A 14,808-nucleotide genomic window follows, 5' to 3' on the forward strand; every position below is an offset into this window, starting at 1 on the left:
AAATTCTCTGCAAATTTTTATTAAATCACAAAAAATAGACACAAGTTTCACAGAATCATAAAATGGTCAAGTTTTCAGAGCATCTAATTTAGCTCTCCCATTATATAACTATATTAAGGAAACACCCAGAATGGTGCCACAAATTGTCCTAGATGACATTGCTAATGGCTGAGTAGATTCAAGACTCCTGATAAAGACCCCTTTCAGGATATTATACCTAAATGACATATTTTTACCTAGGTCATTTTGTTGGCAATGCTTCATGAAAATATTATCTACATATCTGAAAAAAGAATACATCGTCATCATCATTATTATATTATTACTTTCAGAGTTGATGCATAGATGGGCTGGGGATGGTTGACAAGTCTGCATAGTGAAATATTTCTCTTCGAACAACTTCTGCAATTTCTACCCCTTATCCTTCCAAGTATTATTTTTTACTGTATAATAGAACCCTTGACAAGTCTTACATTGGGCTCAAGGGCAAAGGCTGCTCTCAAAACGATGTCTAGCTAAGTAAAACTCCAGCTTTAAGCTCCGTCTCCGCTTGGCTGGGGAGCGAAGGAGGAGCCAGCGTTAAGTAGAAGGGGGGCGGGGCTACGGGAAAGATGGGGCGGGGCTTCGGTGGGCGCTGCGATGGGCGGGTCTGTTGGAGCGTCCTGTGAAGGGGCGAGTCCGTAACGGCTTCCTATTGGGTTGCTCGTCTCGTTTTGCGCATGTGCAGACGGTTTCAAACCCCGGAGTTTGCTGGGCGCGGTACATGTGAAGGGCCCAGCCAATGGGTGAGGACCGTCGGTAGCGCGCTTACTGGCTCGCAGGTCTCTCGATTTTTGCCCCCTCCCACCTCCGTAGAGCTCCTGGGGCGCAGTCTAACCGCTCCTCCCGGACTCTTGTCAGTGCCAAGCTTCTTCGAGTCACGGCCCGCGAGAACTTCCGTGCCAGACTCTAGGGGCCGGGTCGGAACATGGCTGCGTCGGGTCTGGTAAGTGCAGGCTCTTGCCGCTTCTGGCGAACCGCGGCTCGGCCGCCCCCGACACCGGCGCTCGGGGCGGCTCGGGGCGGCTCGGGGCGGGGGAGAATGAAATGTTTAGCCGGTGCTGTGGCGTCTTGGAGATTTCAGTGGGGAAGCCCGCGAATTTTTTGAGATCAACGCTGATCGTATGCCGATAGGCAGAGTTCATTTCCGTGTATTGTTTCCTCAAGGTTTCTTTTAATTTTGTTTGTGATGGCATCTTTCTCTTCAGAGAATCTCATGATTTCTACTTTTTTTGGCCTAACTCTACTTCTTAGTCCTCCAAATAATTTCCTGTCCATAGAAGTATTGGGACGTCTTAAAAGTGTGGACTTGATGGTCTGGAGAAGCAGATTATTTGTAGATAGGTATCTGTTATTGATAAAGTTTTCTGAAAGGCAGCTATTAGTTAAAAGGTGCTTAAGGTGGGAATGACTAAAGGGGGCGGGCGCTCACTTTTTGTTTCCGTTTCTGGGCTCTCTTGGTATTCACTATTCTGTATTTCACACTTTGCCTATGGTTACTGTATATTATACAACCCATATCAGCCCCTTCCTAGTGTATTTTCTACTTTATCCCTCCCCTTTCAAGGAAATCTTCATCAATGATCTCCCACTTATGTAAAGTTATAAATGTATGCTTGTATGCATGGAGATGTATAAAAGGATGCTATAGAGCGTACTTTTTACTGTGAGCACATACATTGTTTACATTACGTAGAATTAAAAAAAGGGAATAAAGCCATTCTCATTGGAGGAAAAGGAAGGGAGTAAAATTTACCAAATGCCCACGGTTCCTTTTTTAAAAGAGTTTGTTTATTTATTTATTTATTTATTAAAGATTTTATTTATTTATTTGACAGAGAGACACAGCGAGAGAGGGAACACAAGCAGGGGGAGCGGGAGAGGGAGAAGCAGGCTCCCCGCAGAGCAGGGAGCCCGACGCGGGGCTCGATCCCAGGACCCTGGGATCATGACCTGAGCGGAAGGCAGATGCTTAACAACTGAGCCACACAGGCGCCCCAAGAGTTTATTTTTTTAGAGCAGTCTTAGGTTCTTAGCAAAACTAAGCAGGAAGGTACAGAAATTTTTCCATATCCCCTAACCCCCACACATGCTTAGCCACCCCTATTATCAGTATCCCCCACCAGAGTGGTACATTTATTACAATTGATGAACCTACATCGACACATCATTATTACCCAAAGTCCATAATGTACAATATGGTTTACTCCTGGCGTTGTACATTCTGTGGGTTTGGACAAAAATCTAAAGACACATATCCATCATTATGGTATCATAGAGAGAGTATTTTCACTGCCCTGTATATCCTTTGTGTTCTGCCTGTTTACCCCTTCCTCCCCACACAGCTCTGGTAACCACTCGTCTTTTTACCATCTTCATAGTTTTGTCTTTTCCAGAATGTCATATAGTTGGAATAATACATAGCCTTTTCAGATTGACTTTCATTTGGTATTACACATTTAAGGTTTCTTCATATCTTTTCATGGCTTGATAGTTCATTTCTTTTTAGTGCTGAATAATATTCCATTGTCTGGATGTACCCCAGTTTTTCCGTTCACCTAATTGACATCTGGTTGCTTTCAAGTTTTGGCAATTGTAAATAAAGTTGCAATAAACATCTGTATGCAGATTGCTGTGTGGACAGTGTTGTGTGGACAGCTCCCTTGGGTAAATAACCAAGCAGTACGATTGCTAAGTCATGGTTAAGAGTCTGTTTAGTTTTGTAAAAACCACCAAACTTTTCCAAAGTGGCTGTACTATTTTGCATTCAAAAATAATTGAGAGTTTCTCTCGTGCCATATCCTTACCAGCATTTGGAGTTGTTGGTGTACCAGATTTTCATTATTCTAATAGGTATAGTGGTATCTCATTGTTTTAATGTGCTTTTCCCTGATGACATATGATGTGGAGCATCTTTTCATATGCTTATTTACCATCTGTACATCTTCTTACTTGAGCTATAAGGTCTTTGGCCCATTTATTTTTTAATTTGGTTGTTTGTTTTCTTATTGCTGAGTTTTAAGCATTGTTCCTATATTTTGGATAATAGTCCTTACCAGATGTGCCTTTTACAAATATTTTCTTCCAGCCTGTTGCTTGTCCTCTCATTCTCCTTTTTAAATTTTTTTTAAACCATGATCAGTGTTTTATTTGGATAAATGTTGGCATGGATTTAAAACCTGTGATTGATAATAATAGCATCAATGATATTAATAAACAATTTATTTTCTTATTGTGATCTCTGCCTTTCTTTTATGAATTTCTTCATAAAAATGTCAGATGCATGAGTGGGTAAAGAGAGTGTGTGTGGTGGGGTCATTTATATCCCAATGGGCTAAGTAAAAGTGAGGCTCAATAAATATTTGGTATTGATAATAGTTTTTAAAGCATGCTGTTCATCCTTTAACTACCCAATTTTCAACTAGAATTGATTTTACAATAAAAAGATAGTACCCTAAGTATCTCAAATATGCTCTCGACTTCCAAAATCAGCATGTCTCTGTGTTTTATTTTTCCTGTTGTTCCCAGTGATGGGGCTGCTTCCTGGTTGGAGTTAATGATTTTTTTTTTTTTCTTTCTGGAAGCATTCTAGTATTTTTTATTCTCAATTTTTCATAAATTTCACTATTATGTCCCAGATATGGATTCTCTTAAATCCATCATGCTGGCTATTTATGCCCTACACATTTAGGGAATTTGAGTGTGTATTTTCTTAGAGTTATCTCTTTCCTTTTTCTTTGTTCTTTCTGGAATAGCAATTGGTCAGAAGTTGGACCTCCTGATTTTTAGATCTTCTTTATTTTATTCTTTCTCCCATTTTCTACTTCCTCTTCATTTTTTGTCTTTTTTTTCCCCTCCCAGAAATATCCTTAGCTTTTTCATAATTATTGCATTTTTTACTTTAGGCAATGATGTTTTTAATTATTAAGAATTTTTCTTGGTCTCAGTGCTTATAGTATACCACTTTTGTTTTATGAGTCCAGTATTTCAAATCTCTCTTGAAGGTACTAATTGAGTTTTGTTTTTTGTTTTTCCTTTTTCTTTCTCTCTCCCTTTTTTTTTTTTCAGTAGGAGCCTAATTGAGGGGCATCTGGGTGGCTCAGTCAATTAAGCATCTGCCATCTGCTCAGGTCATGATCCCAGGGTCCTGGGATCTAGGCCCCACATTGGGCTCACTGCTCAGTGGGGAGCCTACTTCTCCCTCTTCCTCTGCCCCTCCCACCCACTCATGCTCTCTCTCTCACTCTCTCAAATCAATCAATCAATCTAGGGACACCTGGGTGGCTCATTTGGTTAAGCGTCTGCCTTTGGCTCAAGTCATGATCCCAGGGTCCTGGGATGGAGTTCCTCATTGGGCTCCTTGCTCAGCAGGGAACCTCCTTCTCCCTCTGCCTGCCTGTCCCCCTGCTTGTGCTGTGTCTCTTTCTCTCTCTCTCTGACAAATAAACAAATAAAATCTTAAAAAAAAAAAAAAATTAAAAAAAAAAAAGAAGCCTAGTTGACACTCAATGTTACATTACTTTCAAATGTACAGCATAATAATTCAACAGGTTTATATGTTGGGTTATGCTCTTCTTTCTCATTCTTGGTTTCAGTTTTCTCTTGGGCCTTTTTCTTTTCCATCTTTAAAATTTATATCTTTTTTTTATTATTATGTTATGTTAATCACCATACATTACATCATGAGTTCTTGATTTTCCTGTTTTGCTTAGAGACTTTTAAATGTCTGGTGATCCATAAGTGCTAGTGATAGTTAAGACTGAGACAATAGAATACAATTTTTTTAGCTCTGTGTTTTTTTTTTTTTTTTTTTTTTTAATTTAAATTCAATTAGTCAGTTAGCTCTGTGTTTATGGGGTAGGGGATGTGGGGGTCTGTTATTCTGTTCATTCCCTTTCTCACTCTTTCCTCCTTCATATTTTGAGTTTTCCTAGTTCGGCATTGTTATGGCTTTTTCCTGGGCAGATCAGCTTTACTCCTCATCAGAAACTGGATCCTCCGAGCTTACTTTTGGCTCCTACTGCTTTTATTCTGTTTCATCAATTAACATACTCCATTTGTTTTCCATCTTCTAGAAATTTCTTAAATTTGTTTGTTAATCGATGGCCCTCTCTTCCATTCTCTTTTTCATTGTTGTTTTAATGCTTAACTATTATTTTACAGGGATCTGCCTGCAAGGAAAGGAGATAAATAGATACTGCTAGTCAACCAATTTGAATTATTAGAAGCACAGGTAGTTGGAATTTTGATGATGGAAAAGGTATGGGGGCAGGTGGAAGAAAAAGAGAAAGATGGAATAAATCCCAGGATGAGCAAATAGTATAAGCAAAGATTTTGAAATAGTAGATATGAGCAAGTTCTCTTTCACTTGATCCAGTGAATTCCTCTTTATAGTACTATAATGGGCAATTAGCAAAACTTGCTGAATGAATAAATGAAGAACTTAGGTTTTCACCAGTTGGGTGATTTACTTTTCTTTCAGGATCATCTCAAAAATGACTACAGAAGAAGATTTTGCCGACCTGTCAGGTGAGTTATATATTTAAGCTTTTAAGGTCATTTTTATGTCTATCTTCAGAAAGTGATTCTTAAATGAAGAAGGGAAAAATTACTTCTAACATAATGATTTCTGTGCCCACTGATTAGGTATAGTCTACTTAGTAATTTTGTATTTACAGAAATATTAATGCAAGCAGAGTAGTGACTTAGCAGCAGTGAGAGAAGAAATTCAGCTGATAAATTATGGATCAGGAAGAGGCAGTCTTAGTTCTGACTAAATGACAGCCATGGGGAAAGCACTCTATAGAGTGGATTGAATGGTAATATTACAAAGATGCAGCTTATTTGGTGGGGCTAAAAGAAAATGTGGGTGTAGGTTATAAAAAGACAATAGAGGATCTTTGTAGTGTGGACTGTTCAGTATCTTGACTGTGGTGATGATATCTGAACCTACAGATGTGATAAATTGCACAGAACTAAGTATGAACATAAACGCACAAATGAGTACAGTTGACCCTTGAACAACTCAGGGGTTAGGGTTGCTGACCCCCATACATTTGAAAATCTTTACATAATTTTGACACCCCAAAATCTTCTACTAACAGCCTACTGTTGCCTGGAAACCTTACCAATAACATAAATAGCACATACTTTGTACACTGTATATTATATATTCTACAAGAAAATAAGCTAGAGAATAGAAAATGTTATTAAGAAAATCATAAGGAAGAGGAAACACGTTTACAGAACTGTACTGTATAGATAACAGTAAGTTTTTGTTTTCTGTTTACAAGAGGAATCGTCTGTTATTACCTACTAATATAGTCTTATATGATACAGAACACTGTAGATGTTATATATATTACTAGCACTAGACATCAGACATGAAAAAATGATGTGAAAAGAAATTCATATTTATTTACAGGTATAACAGGTGTTGATAAAGAAGCAGCAGTATGATTGCTTTATGGTAGCCTGGTGTGGTCAGTATGATTGTTTCATGGTAGCCTAGTCTATACATTAATGAATAGAATTGTTATAAAATTTTTACGGCATATGGTATTATAGTCATATCCATAATATAGTCTGGAAACATTGTTATACTTTTATAAAACCACTTACCTGTGAGGAAAGACATATGTATGGAAATATAATTCTTTGAAAGGAAAGTTACAATGCAGTAAGATAACACATTATTAATTTTATATTAAATATCACTCACCTTATGCCTATGTAAGGATAGGCTATCCACTTCCATACAAGTTTTGCACAAGGTGATTTAGACAATGAATACTTAGATGATAATAATGACGACGATGACATAAAAATGTCTCATATATTTCTTGCATACAGTTACTAGATTTTCACATGAAGACACACAGATACATGCAGTTTATTAATGGTATGGCATGCTGATTATTTACTGTTCATTAAGTGGGAGTGGATCATTGAGGATCTTCATCCTCATCGTCTTCATATTGAGTAGGCTGAAGAGGAGGAGAAAGTTGAGGTGATCTTGTTTCAGGTGTGGCAGAGACAGAAGAGGTGGAGGAGGTAAAAGGGGAGGCAGGAGAGGCAGGCATACTTGGTGTAACTTTATGCAGTTATATCATAATTTTTGTCTGACTTTTGCTTTTTCATTTCTCTAAACTTGGTTTTATATTCTGCTGTTTACCTTAGTTTCATTGTATGCCTATATCATAGAAGGTCCATGTCATAAAAGAAGTCAAAAACAGTCTTGAGTAATTGGAAGCCTCTATCAGATTGTCTAATGCCAATTTGTTTTCTGGTGATGCTTCTACATCTTCTTCCACGTCATCTGGTATTGTTTTAGAAGCATTCATCACCATACAGTCATCTTCTGTTAATTTCTCTGGTGTGATGTCTGTTAGCTTTTCAATTTCTCCAAGACCCTAATTTTGAAACCCTTCACCCCCCACCTTTTTTGCCATATCCACAATCTCTTTCATGATTTTTCTTGATAGGCTCTATCATAAATCCTGTGAAGTCATGTATAACATCTGTACACAGTTTTCTCCAGCAGGAATTTATTGTTTTGGGCTTGATGGTTTTCATAGCTTTTTCTATAACAATAATGGTATCTTTTTTTTTTTTTTTAAAGATTTTATTTATTTGAGAGAGAGAGTGAGAGAGAGAAAGAGCACAAGCGGGGGGAGCGGGAGAGGGAGAAGCAGACTCCCTGCTGAGCAGGGAGCCCGATGCGGGACTCGATCCCGGGACTCCAGGATCATGACCTGAGCCGAAGGCAGTCGCTTAACCAACTGAGCCACCCAGGCGCCCACAATAATGGTATCTTCAATGCTGTAATCCTTCCAGACTTTCATGATGTTGTTTCTGTTCCATATTCCATAGCATTGGCAGTCCTTTCCCTAGAGAACCGTGTGTAACAAGTCTTTTTTTTTTTTTTTTTTTTTAAGATTTATTTATTTATTTGAGAGAGAAAGAGTGAGAGAGAGAGCACATGAGGGGGACGGGTCAGAGGGAGAAGCAGACTCCCTGCCGAGCAGGGAGCCCGATGCGGGACTCGATCCAGGGACTCCAGGATCATGACCTGAGCCGAAGGCAGTCACTTAACCGACTGAGCCACCCAGGCGCCCCCCGTGTGTAACAAGTCTTAAAGGTCCTTATGACCCCCTGATCTAGAGGCTGAATTTGAGAAGTTGTGTTGGGGGCAAATATACCATTTTGACTCCTTCAGTGTTGAACTCCTAGGGTTTTGGGTGGCCAGTGGCATTGTTCAATATCAGAAGAACTTTAAAAGACAGACCCTTACTGGCAGGGTACTTCCTGACTTCAGGGACAAAGCATTGATAGAACCAGTCCAGAAGAAGGGTTCTCATTGCCCAGCTTTCTTGATATAGTACAACCCCAAATCTGGCAGCTGGTGTTTATCTTTTTCCTTGAAAGCTGGGGTTTAGCAGCTTTGTAGATAAGTCAGTCCTGATTATAAAGCTGACTGCATTTGCACAAAATAGTAGAGGTAGCCGATCCTTTGCTTGCTTCTCTTCTTTAGTAATAAATGTCCTTTATGACATTTAGAGAGAGAGAGAGAAAGCACGCATGTGTCTAAGCAAGGGGAGGGGCAGAGGGAGTGGGAGACAAGCAGACTCCTTGCTGTGAGGGAAGCCCGACGAGGGCTTGATCCCAGGATCCTCAACGAGGGCTTGATCCCAGGATCCTGAGATCATGACCTGAGCCAAAACCAAGAGTCGGACTCTAAACTGACTGAGCTACCCAGGTGCCCTCTTTTTTTTTTTTTTTTTGAGAAAGAGAAATAGTATGCGAGCAGGCATGCAAGCAGGAGGGAGGGAAGGGCAGAGGGAGAGGAGAGAGAGACGCTTAAGCAGGCTCCTTACTCAGTGTGGAGCCCGATGTGGGGCTTAATCTCATGATCCTGAGATCATAACCTGAGCTGAAATCAAAAGTTGGATGCCCAACCAACTGACCCACCCAGGTGCCCCCTTAGTGATGATGATGATGGGGATGATGATGATTTTTTTTTTTTTTTTGAGAGAGAGAGTGCACAAATGGTGGGGGCAGTGGATGGGCAGAGGGAGAGGGAGATAATCTTAGGCAGACTCTGCACTGAGTGGGGAGCTCAGTCTCATAACCATGAGATCATGACCTGAGCCACGGCATATTGGAACTCGTCTGCTGCCTCTTGTTTGACAGGAGGTTCTTCTCAAGTTATCTTGACTTTTTTTTTAAGCCAACTCTCTTTCTAAATGCCATCCTCTTCTGGCATTAAATTCTCCAGCCTTAGATCCTTCACCTTCCTTTTGCTTTAAGATGTCTTATAATAACTTTGCTTTTTCTCAAGCCATATTATAACCTATATTTATGCCTTTCTTTGAACAAGTCCTGCAATCCACATAGAAGCTGCATTTTCAGTACAAGATAAAAAGGTATTTTGCAAAATGGCAAGGTTTTGTACCTGCTGGCGCAGCTGCAAAGACAGCTTCACAAATTTCCTTTTCTTTTTTTGCAATAGTCCTTATGCTGCATTTATTTATCTTGAAATGGCAGGCAACCACAGCTGCAGACTTCAGTCTATGGTATATATCAAGTAATTCAACTTTTTCTTGTAATGTCATGACGTCTCTGTTCCTTGGGAGCATTTCCAGCATCACTAGTGGTACCTTGTTGGGTCCCTTGGTGTTATTCAGGGTTTATGGTATTGCACTAAACATAATGAAAAATGGGAGAACTGTGAGAGATCACTTTTTACTGCAATCCACAATTTACTGGAGAAGTAATTGCTTCTGCTCACTCAGAGATGATTAATGTTAGATGTTAGATTAATTTTAAGGGGATACTCACTAACACTTGGGCTCACCACAATAGCAACAGGAGTGGCTATAAAATTATTACAGTAGTACAGCATGCACTACAGTTAATTTTATGCCATTATGATTTAAACTGCATCTTTACATTTGTTCACATCTTTTGACTACAAATAACACCATGAATGTTCTGTGTGTGTAAGTTTTGATAAATTTTAACTTCTAATAATAGATTTGTGTGTATTTTATGGTAGTAAATGATAAAATAGACTAGTATCTACATGTATTTTAATGCATTCATGACGTACTTAACTTTTTGTTAATTTTTTTTATATTTCTAGGTTATGTGGTTTGCGAGTTTTTTCAAATTTTGCAAATCTCCAAAAAATTTTCCAGTATGTTTACTGAAAAAAATCTGTGTGTGAGTGGACCCATGCAGTTCAAACCCATATTGTTCAGGGGTCAACTGTATATGTAGAACTGGAGAAATCTGAATAGGATTAGTGGATTGTATTGATATCAGTATCCTGGTTGTGGTAGTATAGTATAGTATAGTTTTACAAAATGTTACGATTTGGGGGAACTAGATAAAGTGAACAAGGGAATTCCTCTATATTATTTCTTACAACTGCATGTGAAACTACAGTGAAAATTTTATAGTGATTCATAAGCTGCTGTTAAGGTTAATAATATTAAATAAAAAATGCATTTGAGAACTTCAAGGGAAGACTGTTACTTGGAGCTGTTAGGACTTGTGACCATAGAGTTTTTATTAAAGAAGTGTTTTAGTACTGATTGGATTTCTCCAAAACCATTTGTATTCTTGTTTAGATATAGCAGTAGTCTAAAATGGCTTTAGATGTGGCTCTTCAATCAAGGAATATAATTGTTAATGTAGATAACGACATACCGCTTCAGATACTTTTCTTGAAACTCTTGGACTCTCAAGTACTTGTTTTGTCCTAGATAGTGAAGGTTATATTTTTCCCATTAAGTAAAATAACATTTTATAATGAGATATGAAATTTTCAAAGTAGAAGGTAACATAAATAGCAAATATCTTCTGGAAATGATATGTAACATTTTCCCTTCATTCCTTCTTAGAGTACCTGACATTAATTCGAAGCAAGGCCAGAACATACTGGAAATCTTACAAGACTGTTTTGAAGAAAAAAGTAAGGCATCTTCAAGATGGACTTTGATGGTTGGGTTGGATGAAAATATAAATTTGTCATATTAATTAATATTAAACTCAGCAAATGCATTCTAACATTTAAATATATGTAAAATGTTTTCCCAGAAATGTTGAGTACATGTGCAATCCTTTGTGTACTTCCTGTTACACTGAGGATAATAGTAGCAAAAATGAAAATAATTTGTCATTTCCTTTAGTTCATACTAGATTCCTGTACTCTGGGAGTCCATAAATAATTATCATACACAAGAGAAAGTTATTTCATGTAGTGGGAATGAGTGTGCAGAATTCTTGGATCTCTAAGCGATAATGTTTGATGATTTGCAGTTCTTTCTACAGAAATGGTGAATTATGGCAAAAACTTTTCAAAAGTGCTGGTCAGCATCAGAAGGTATTGAAATAGGAGAATAGGCCAACCGAAGAAACAAACACAGTGGAAAAATATTTCTTCTATATAAGCTCTGAAAGAAGAGGTGGTACATTATTTCTTCAGGAATGTTGTTTGCCTTTTTCAGTTCCTGATGCCTTCTAGGAATATTTGAATGTTGAAGTGATGTCTGAACTTAATTTTAAACTAATTGTTTTTAAAGAGTTGACAGACTTCTTCACATTTCATTTAGGGCTTCTTTTAATTGTAACTAAAAGATTTTATATCGTATTTATTTAAAAAAAATTTTTTTTTTGCTTTTTTTAAGGTCTTGCCAATGACTTTAGCACAGATTCTACAAAATCATTGCTTTATTCAACACCTAAAATCGGAGACATTTGTATTCAGTCACCAAGGAAAGAGGTAAGTCAAAAAGAAGAGCTTTAATATTTTAATGAATGAAGCATTACACAATATAGTTACGTCTGTTTTAGTTGTTTTTAAGTCTTATTCTTAAAACGGAATCCTATATTCCCACTCAACTTTCTTTATAATTTAGAGGTGTTTGGTGAAAATTTTGACTTGATGTTTCATGTGTTTGAAATCGGAGTTCTGGGTGTAGAATTATCAAATTACAACACAATCATTTTTCACCCCTCCTAAAATAACAGTTGAATTAGGTTTTTAGGAAAGTGGACAACTGCTGAAGTTCCTAATCCAGGTTAGCAAATTTGGTTATTTTCTGAAAACCAAAGTTGATTTATTGCTATATGGACAATGAATCTTACAGGTTATATCTTAAGAGGATAGGCTGACCTAACTCTACAAAATAGCAAACTTTCAAATAGAGTTTGTGAAGCTAATGAATAAAGACAAGTTATTCAAAAGTACAATACAAATTGGAGAGAAAAATTATGTAGTGTAGCAATAACATTCATTAGAAACTTGTATAAACAATTAGTTATACAGTTGACCCTTGAACAACACAGAGGTTAGGGTTGCGGACCCACCCATGCAGTTGAAAATCCACTTAAAACTTTTGACTCCCCAAACACTTACCTACTAATAGCCTACTCTTGACTAGAAGCCTTACTGATAACATAAACAGTTGATTAACACATATTTTGTATATGTATTATATCTTGTATTCTTATAATAAAGTGAGCTAGAGGGGCGCCTGGATGGTGCAGTTGGTTAATCATCTGACTCTTGGTTTTGGCTCAGGTCGTGATCTCAGGGTCGTGAGCCCCATGTCAGGCTCTGAACTTAGCACGGAGTCTGCTTGAGACTCTGTCCCTCTCCCTTTACCCCTCTCCTACTCTCGCTCTCTAAAATAAATAAATCTTACAAAAAAAAATAAAACTAGAGAAAAGAAAGTCTTAAGTTATAAGGAAGATAAAATATATTTACAGTACTATGTTATATTTATTACAAAAAATTGTGAATAAGTGGACCCTCACAGTTCAAACCCTTGTTCAGGGGTCAGCTATATATAGCCTTTTGGTTCCAAGGAATGAAAACAGATCCATTTCTTTCAGAATTGAGAGACCTTCTTTAATGTGGTAAATTATATAACGCTGATTTTTGAAAGTTAAATCAACTTTAAGTTTTCTGAGATAAACCACTATCTTGAATTTTCTGTTCATCATTCCCATCTTTTTTTTATAGTTGCATAATGGGTGTGTTGCTGACATTTGTGTCAGCACTTCCTCCCCTACCTCTAACAGAGGTCCTGCTATTATCCATATGTTGGGTGCTTCACTAGAAGGACTCATGAGACTCATCATATAGTTGTTCTTGTGACTGAGATTTATTATAGCCAGGTAGGATACACAGCCAGATTGGTAAAGGAAAAAGACACATCAGGCAGAATCTGGAGGAATCCATGTCAGGCTTTCTATGTTCCCCACAGAGTCCACACAGAATGCACTTGCTTCCAGCAGTGAAATGTGTACGTCCTGTCTTTCTGCCCAGGGAAGCCTTCTGAGGCTTAACCCATTTTTATTGTGGGCTGGTTACATAGGTACCCTCTGCCCACCACAATCCTATACTCCCTGAAGGAAAAAAAGCAGGTGTTCACTATAAATCACATTTTTGTACAGTCTAGGCAGCTGGCATATTAGGCACAACCTTATCAGCTGGTCATGGAGGAAATGTTCTGAAAGCCAAGTCCCTAGGTGCCAGCCAAGGGCTAGCCCTGCTGTAAGCAAGTTCTTTAAATGATCAGGCCTGCTATGTTAACTCCTCTATTGAGTTAATCCCTAAAATATATATATATGTATATAGTTTTACATGCATCCACTTTGAACTTTATGTAAATGGGATTATGACATATTTCTGTGACTTGATTTTTTTTTGGTTAACAGTCATTTATTTCTGTTGCTGTAGTTTAGTCATTTCACTGTTGAATGTGTGATGATGTTATAGGACTATACAATAATTTATCCAATTTACTGTCAGAATAGGTTTTTTGCTGTTCACAGCAGCATTGTTTCCGTGTTAGGTTATTTGAGATTTCAACTTTACTAGGTAATGCCAAATTGTTTTCTAAAGTAGTTACTTCAGTATACAACTTTACCAGCTGGTGTATTGTTTTTAAATACTTGGGTTTTTTTCCAATTTAAAACCGAATGTATTTAATCAGAATTACTAATTTTTAATAGGTCTAATGTTATATATCTTTTTAGGCTCAGTGCCAGAAATCTCATCCGAAGTCAGTTCCAGTTTCTTTAAGGAAGAAAGAAGCCTCTGTGCAGTTCATTGTAGAACCAAGTGAAGTTGTCAACAGATCAGGTTGGTGGCATCCCCATAGATGTTATTTGCTTAGACATAATTAAAAGGAGATGCTGAAGGTGTTGCATGTGTTGGCTTGAGTGACAAACTCACGGGTCAGCCTAGGCAGAGTGGTCAGTGTTTGTTTTTTTTTTTAATATGAAAAATAAACTTTATTTGAATATTCATTTCTTTGTTTTAGTGGTAAGAACGATGATTATTAGGATATGGTAAGAGACATTAAGTAAGAATTATTACAGAGGCTATAGTTTTAAGAGTTTTCAAATAGATTTGTCTTTTTTTTTTTTTTAAACAAACGATAAATATTATCTCACATAGTTTCTGTGGGTCAGGAATTGAGAAGCAGCTTAGATGGTTCTGGCTTGAAATCTCGTGATGAGGTGGCGGTCAAGATGTTGGCCATTGTTGCAGTCATCTGAAGGCTTGATGGGGGCTAAGGATGTATTTCCCAAGATGACTCATGTGGGGCTGGATGCAAGCAGGAAACCTTAATTCCTTCTCACATGGCCCTCTCCATGAGCTTCTTGAGCATTTTTTTTTTTTTAAACTGAGGTATAAGTGCCATGTAACATGTTAGCTTCAAGTATACAACATGATTTCAAAATTTGTAC

The 14,808-nt window shown here is 37.7% G+C and overlaps 1 protein-coding gene across 4 annotated transcripts in view; it reads left to right on the forward strand.

Annotated features, from left to right (window-relative positions):
* Positions 1–744: 744 nt before the first annotated feature.
* CENPC (centromere protein C) overlaps positions 745–14,808 on the forward strand; it is a 77,280-nt gene continuing 63,216 nt past the window's right edge. For 3 of the 4 annotated variants that reach the window (XM_035004887.1, XM_035004889.1, XM_035004890.1), the window contains exons 1-3: positions 10,242–11,017; positions 11,733–11,827; positions 14,092–14,197. In XM_035004887.1, the coding sequence (XP_034860778.1) occupies positions 10,855–11,017; positions 11,733–11,827; positions 14,092–14,197 (364 nt within the window). In that variant the 5' untranslated portion in view covers positions 10,242–10,854. Of the gene's footprint in view, positions 986–5,521; positions 5,569–10,241; positions 11,018–11,732; positions 11,828–14,091; positions 14,198–14,808 lie in introns of those variants that run through there. The other variant, XM_035004888.1, reaches the window with a different exon arrangement.

This window comes from Mirounga leonina, unplaced genomic scaffold, assembly GCF_011800145.1.
Source record: "Mirounga leonina isolate KUSES-001 unplaced genomic scaffold, KU_Mleo_1.0 Mir_129, whole genome shotgun sequence".
NCBI lineage: Eukaryota > Metazoa > Chordata > Mammalia > Carnivora > Phocidae > Mirounga > Mirounga leonina.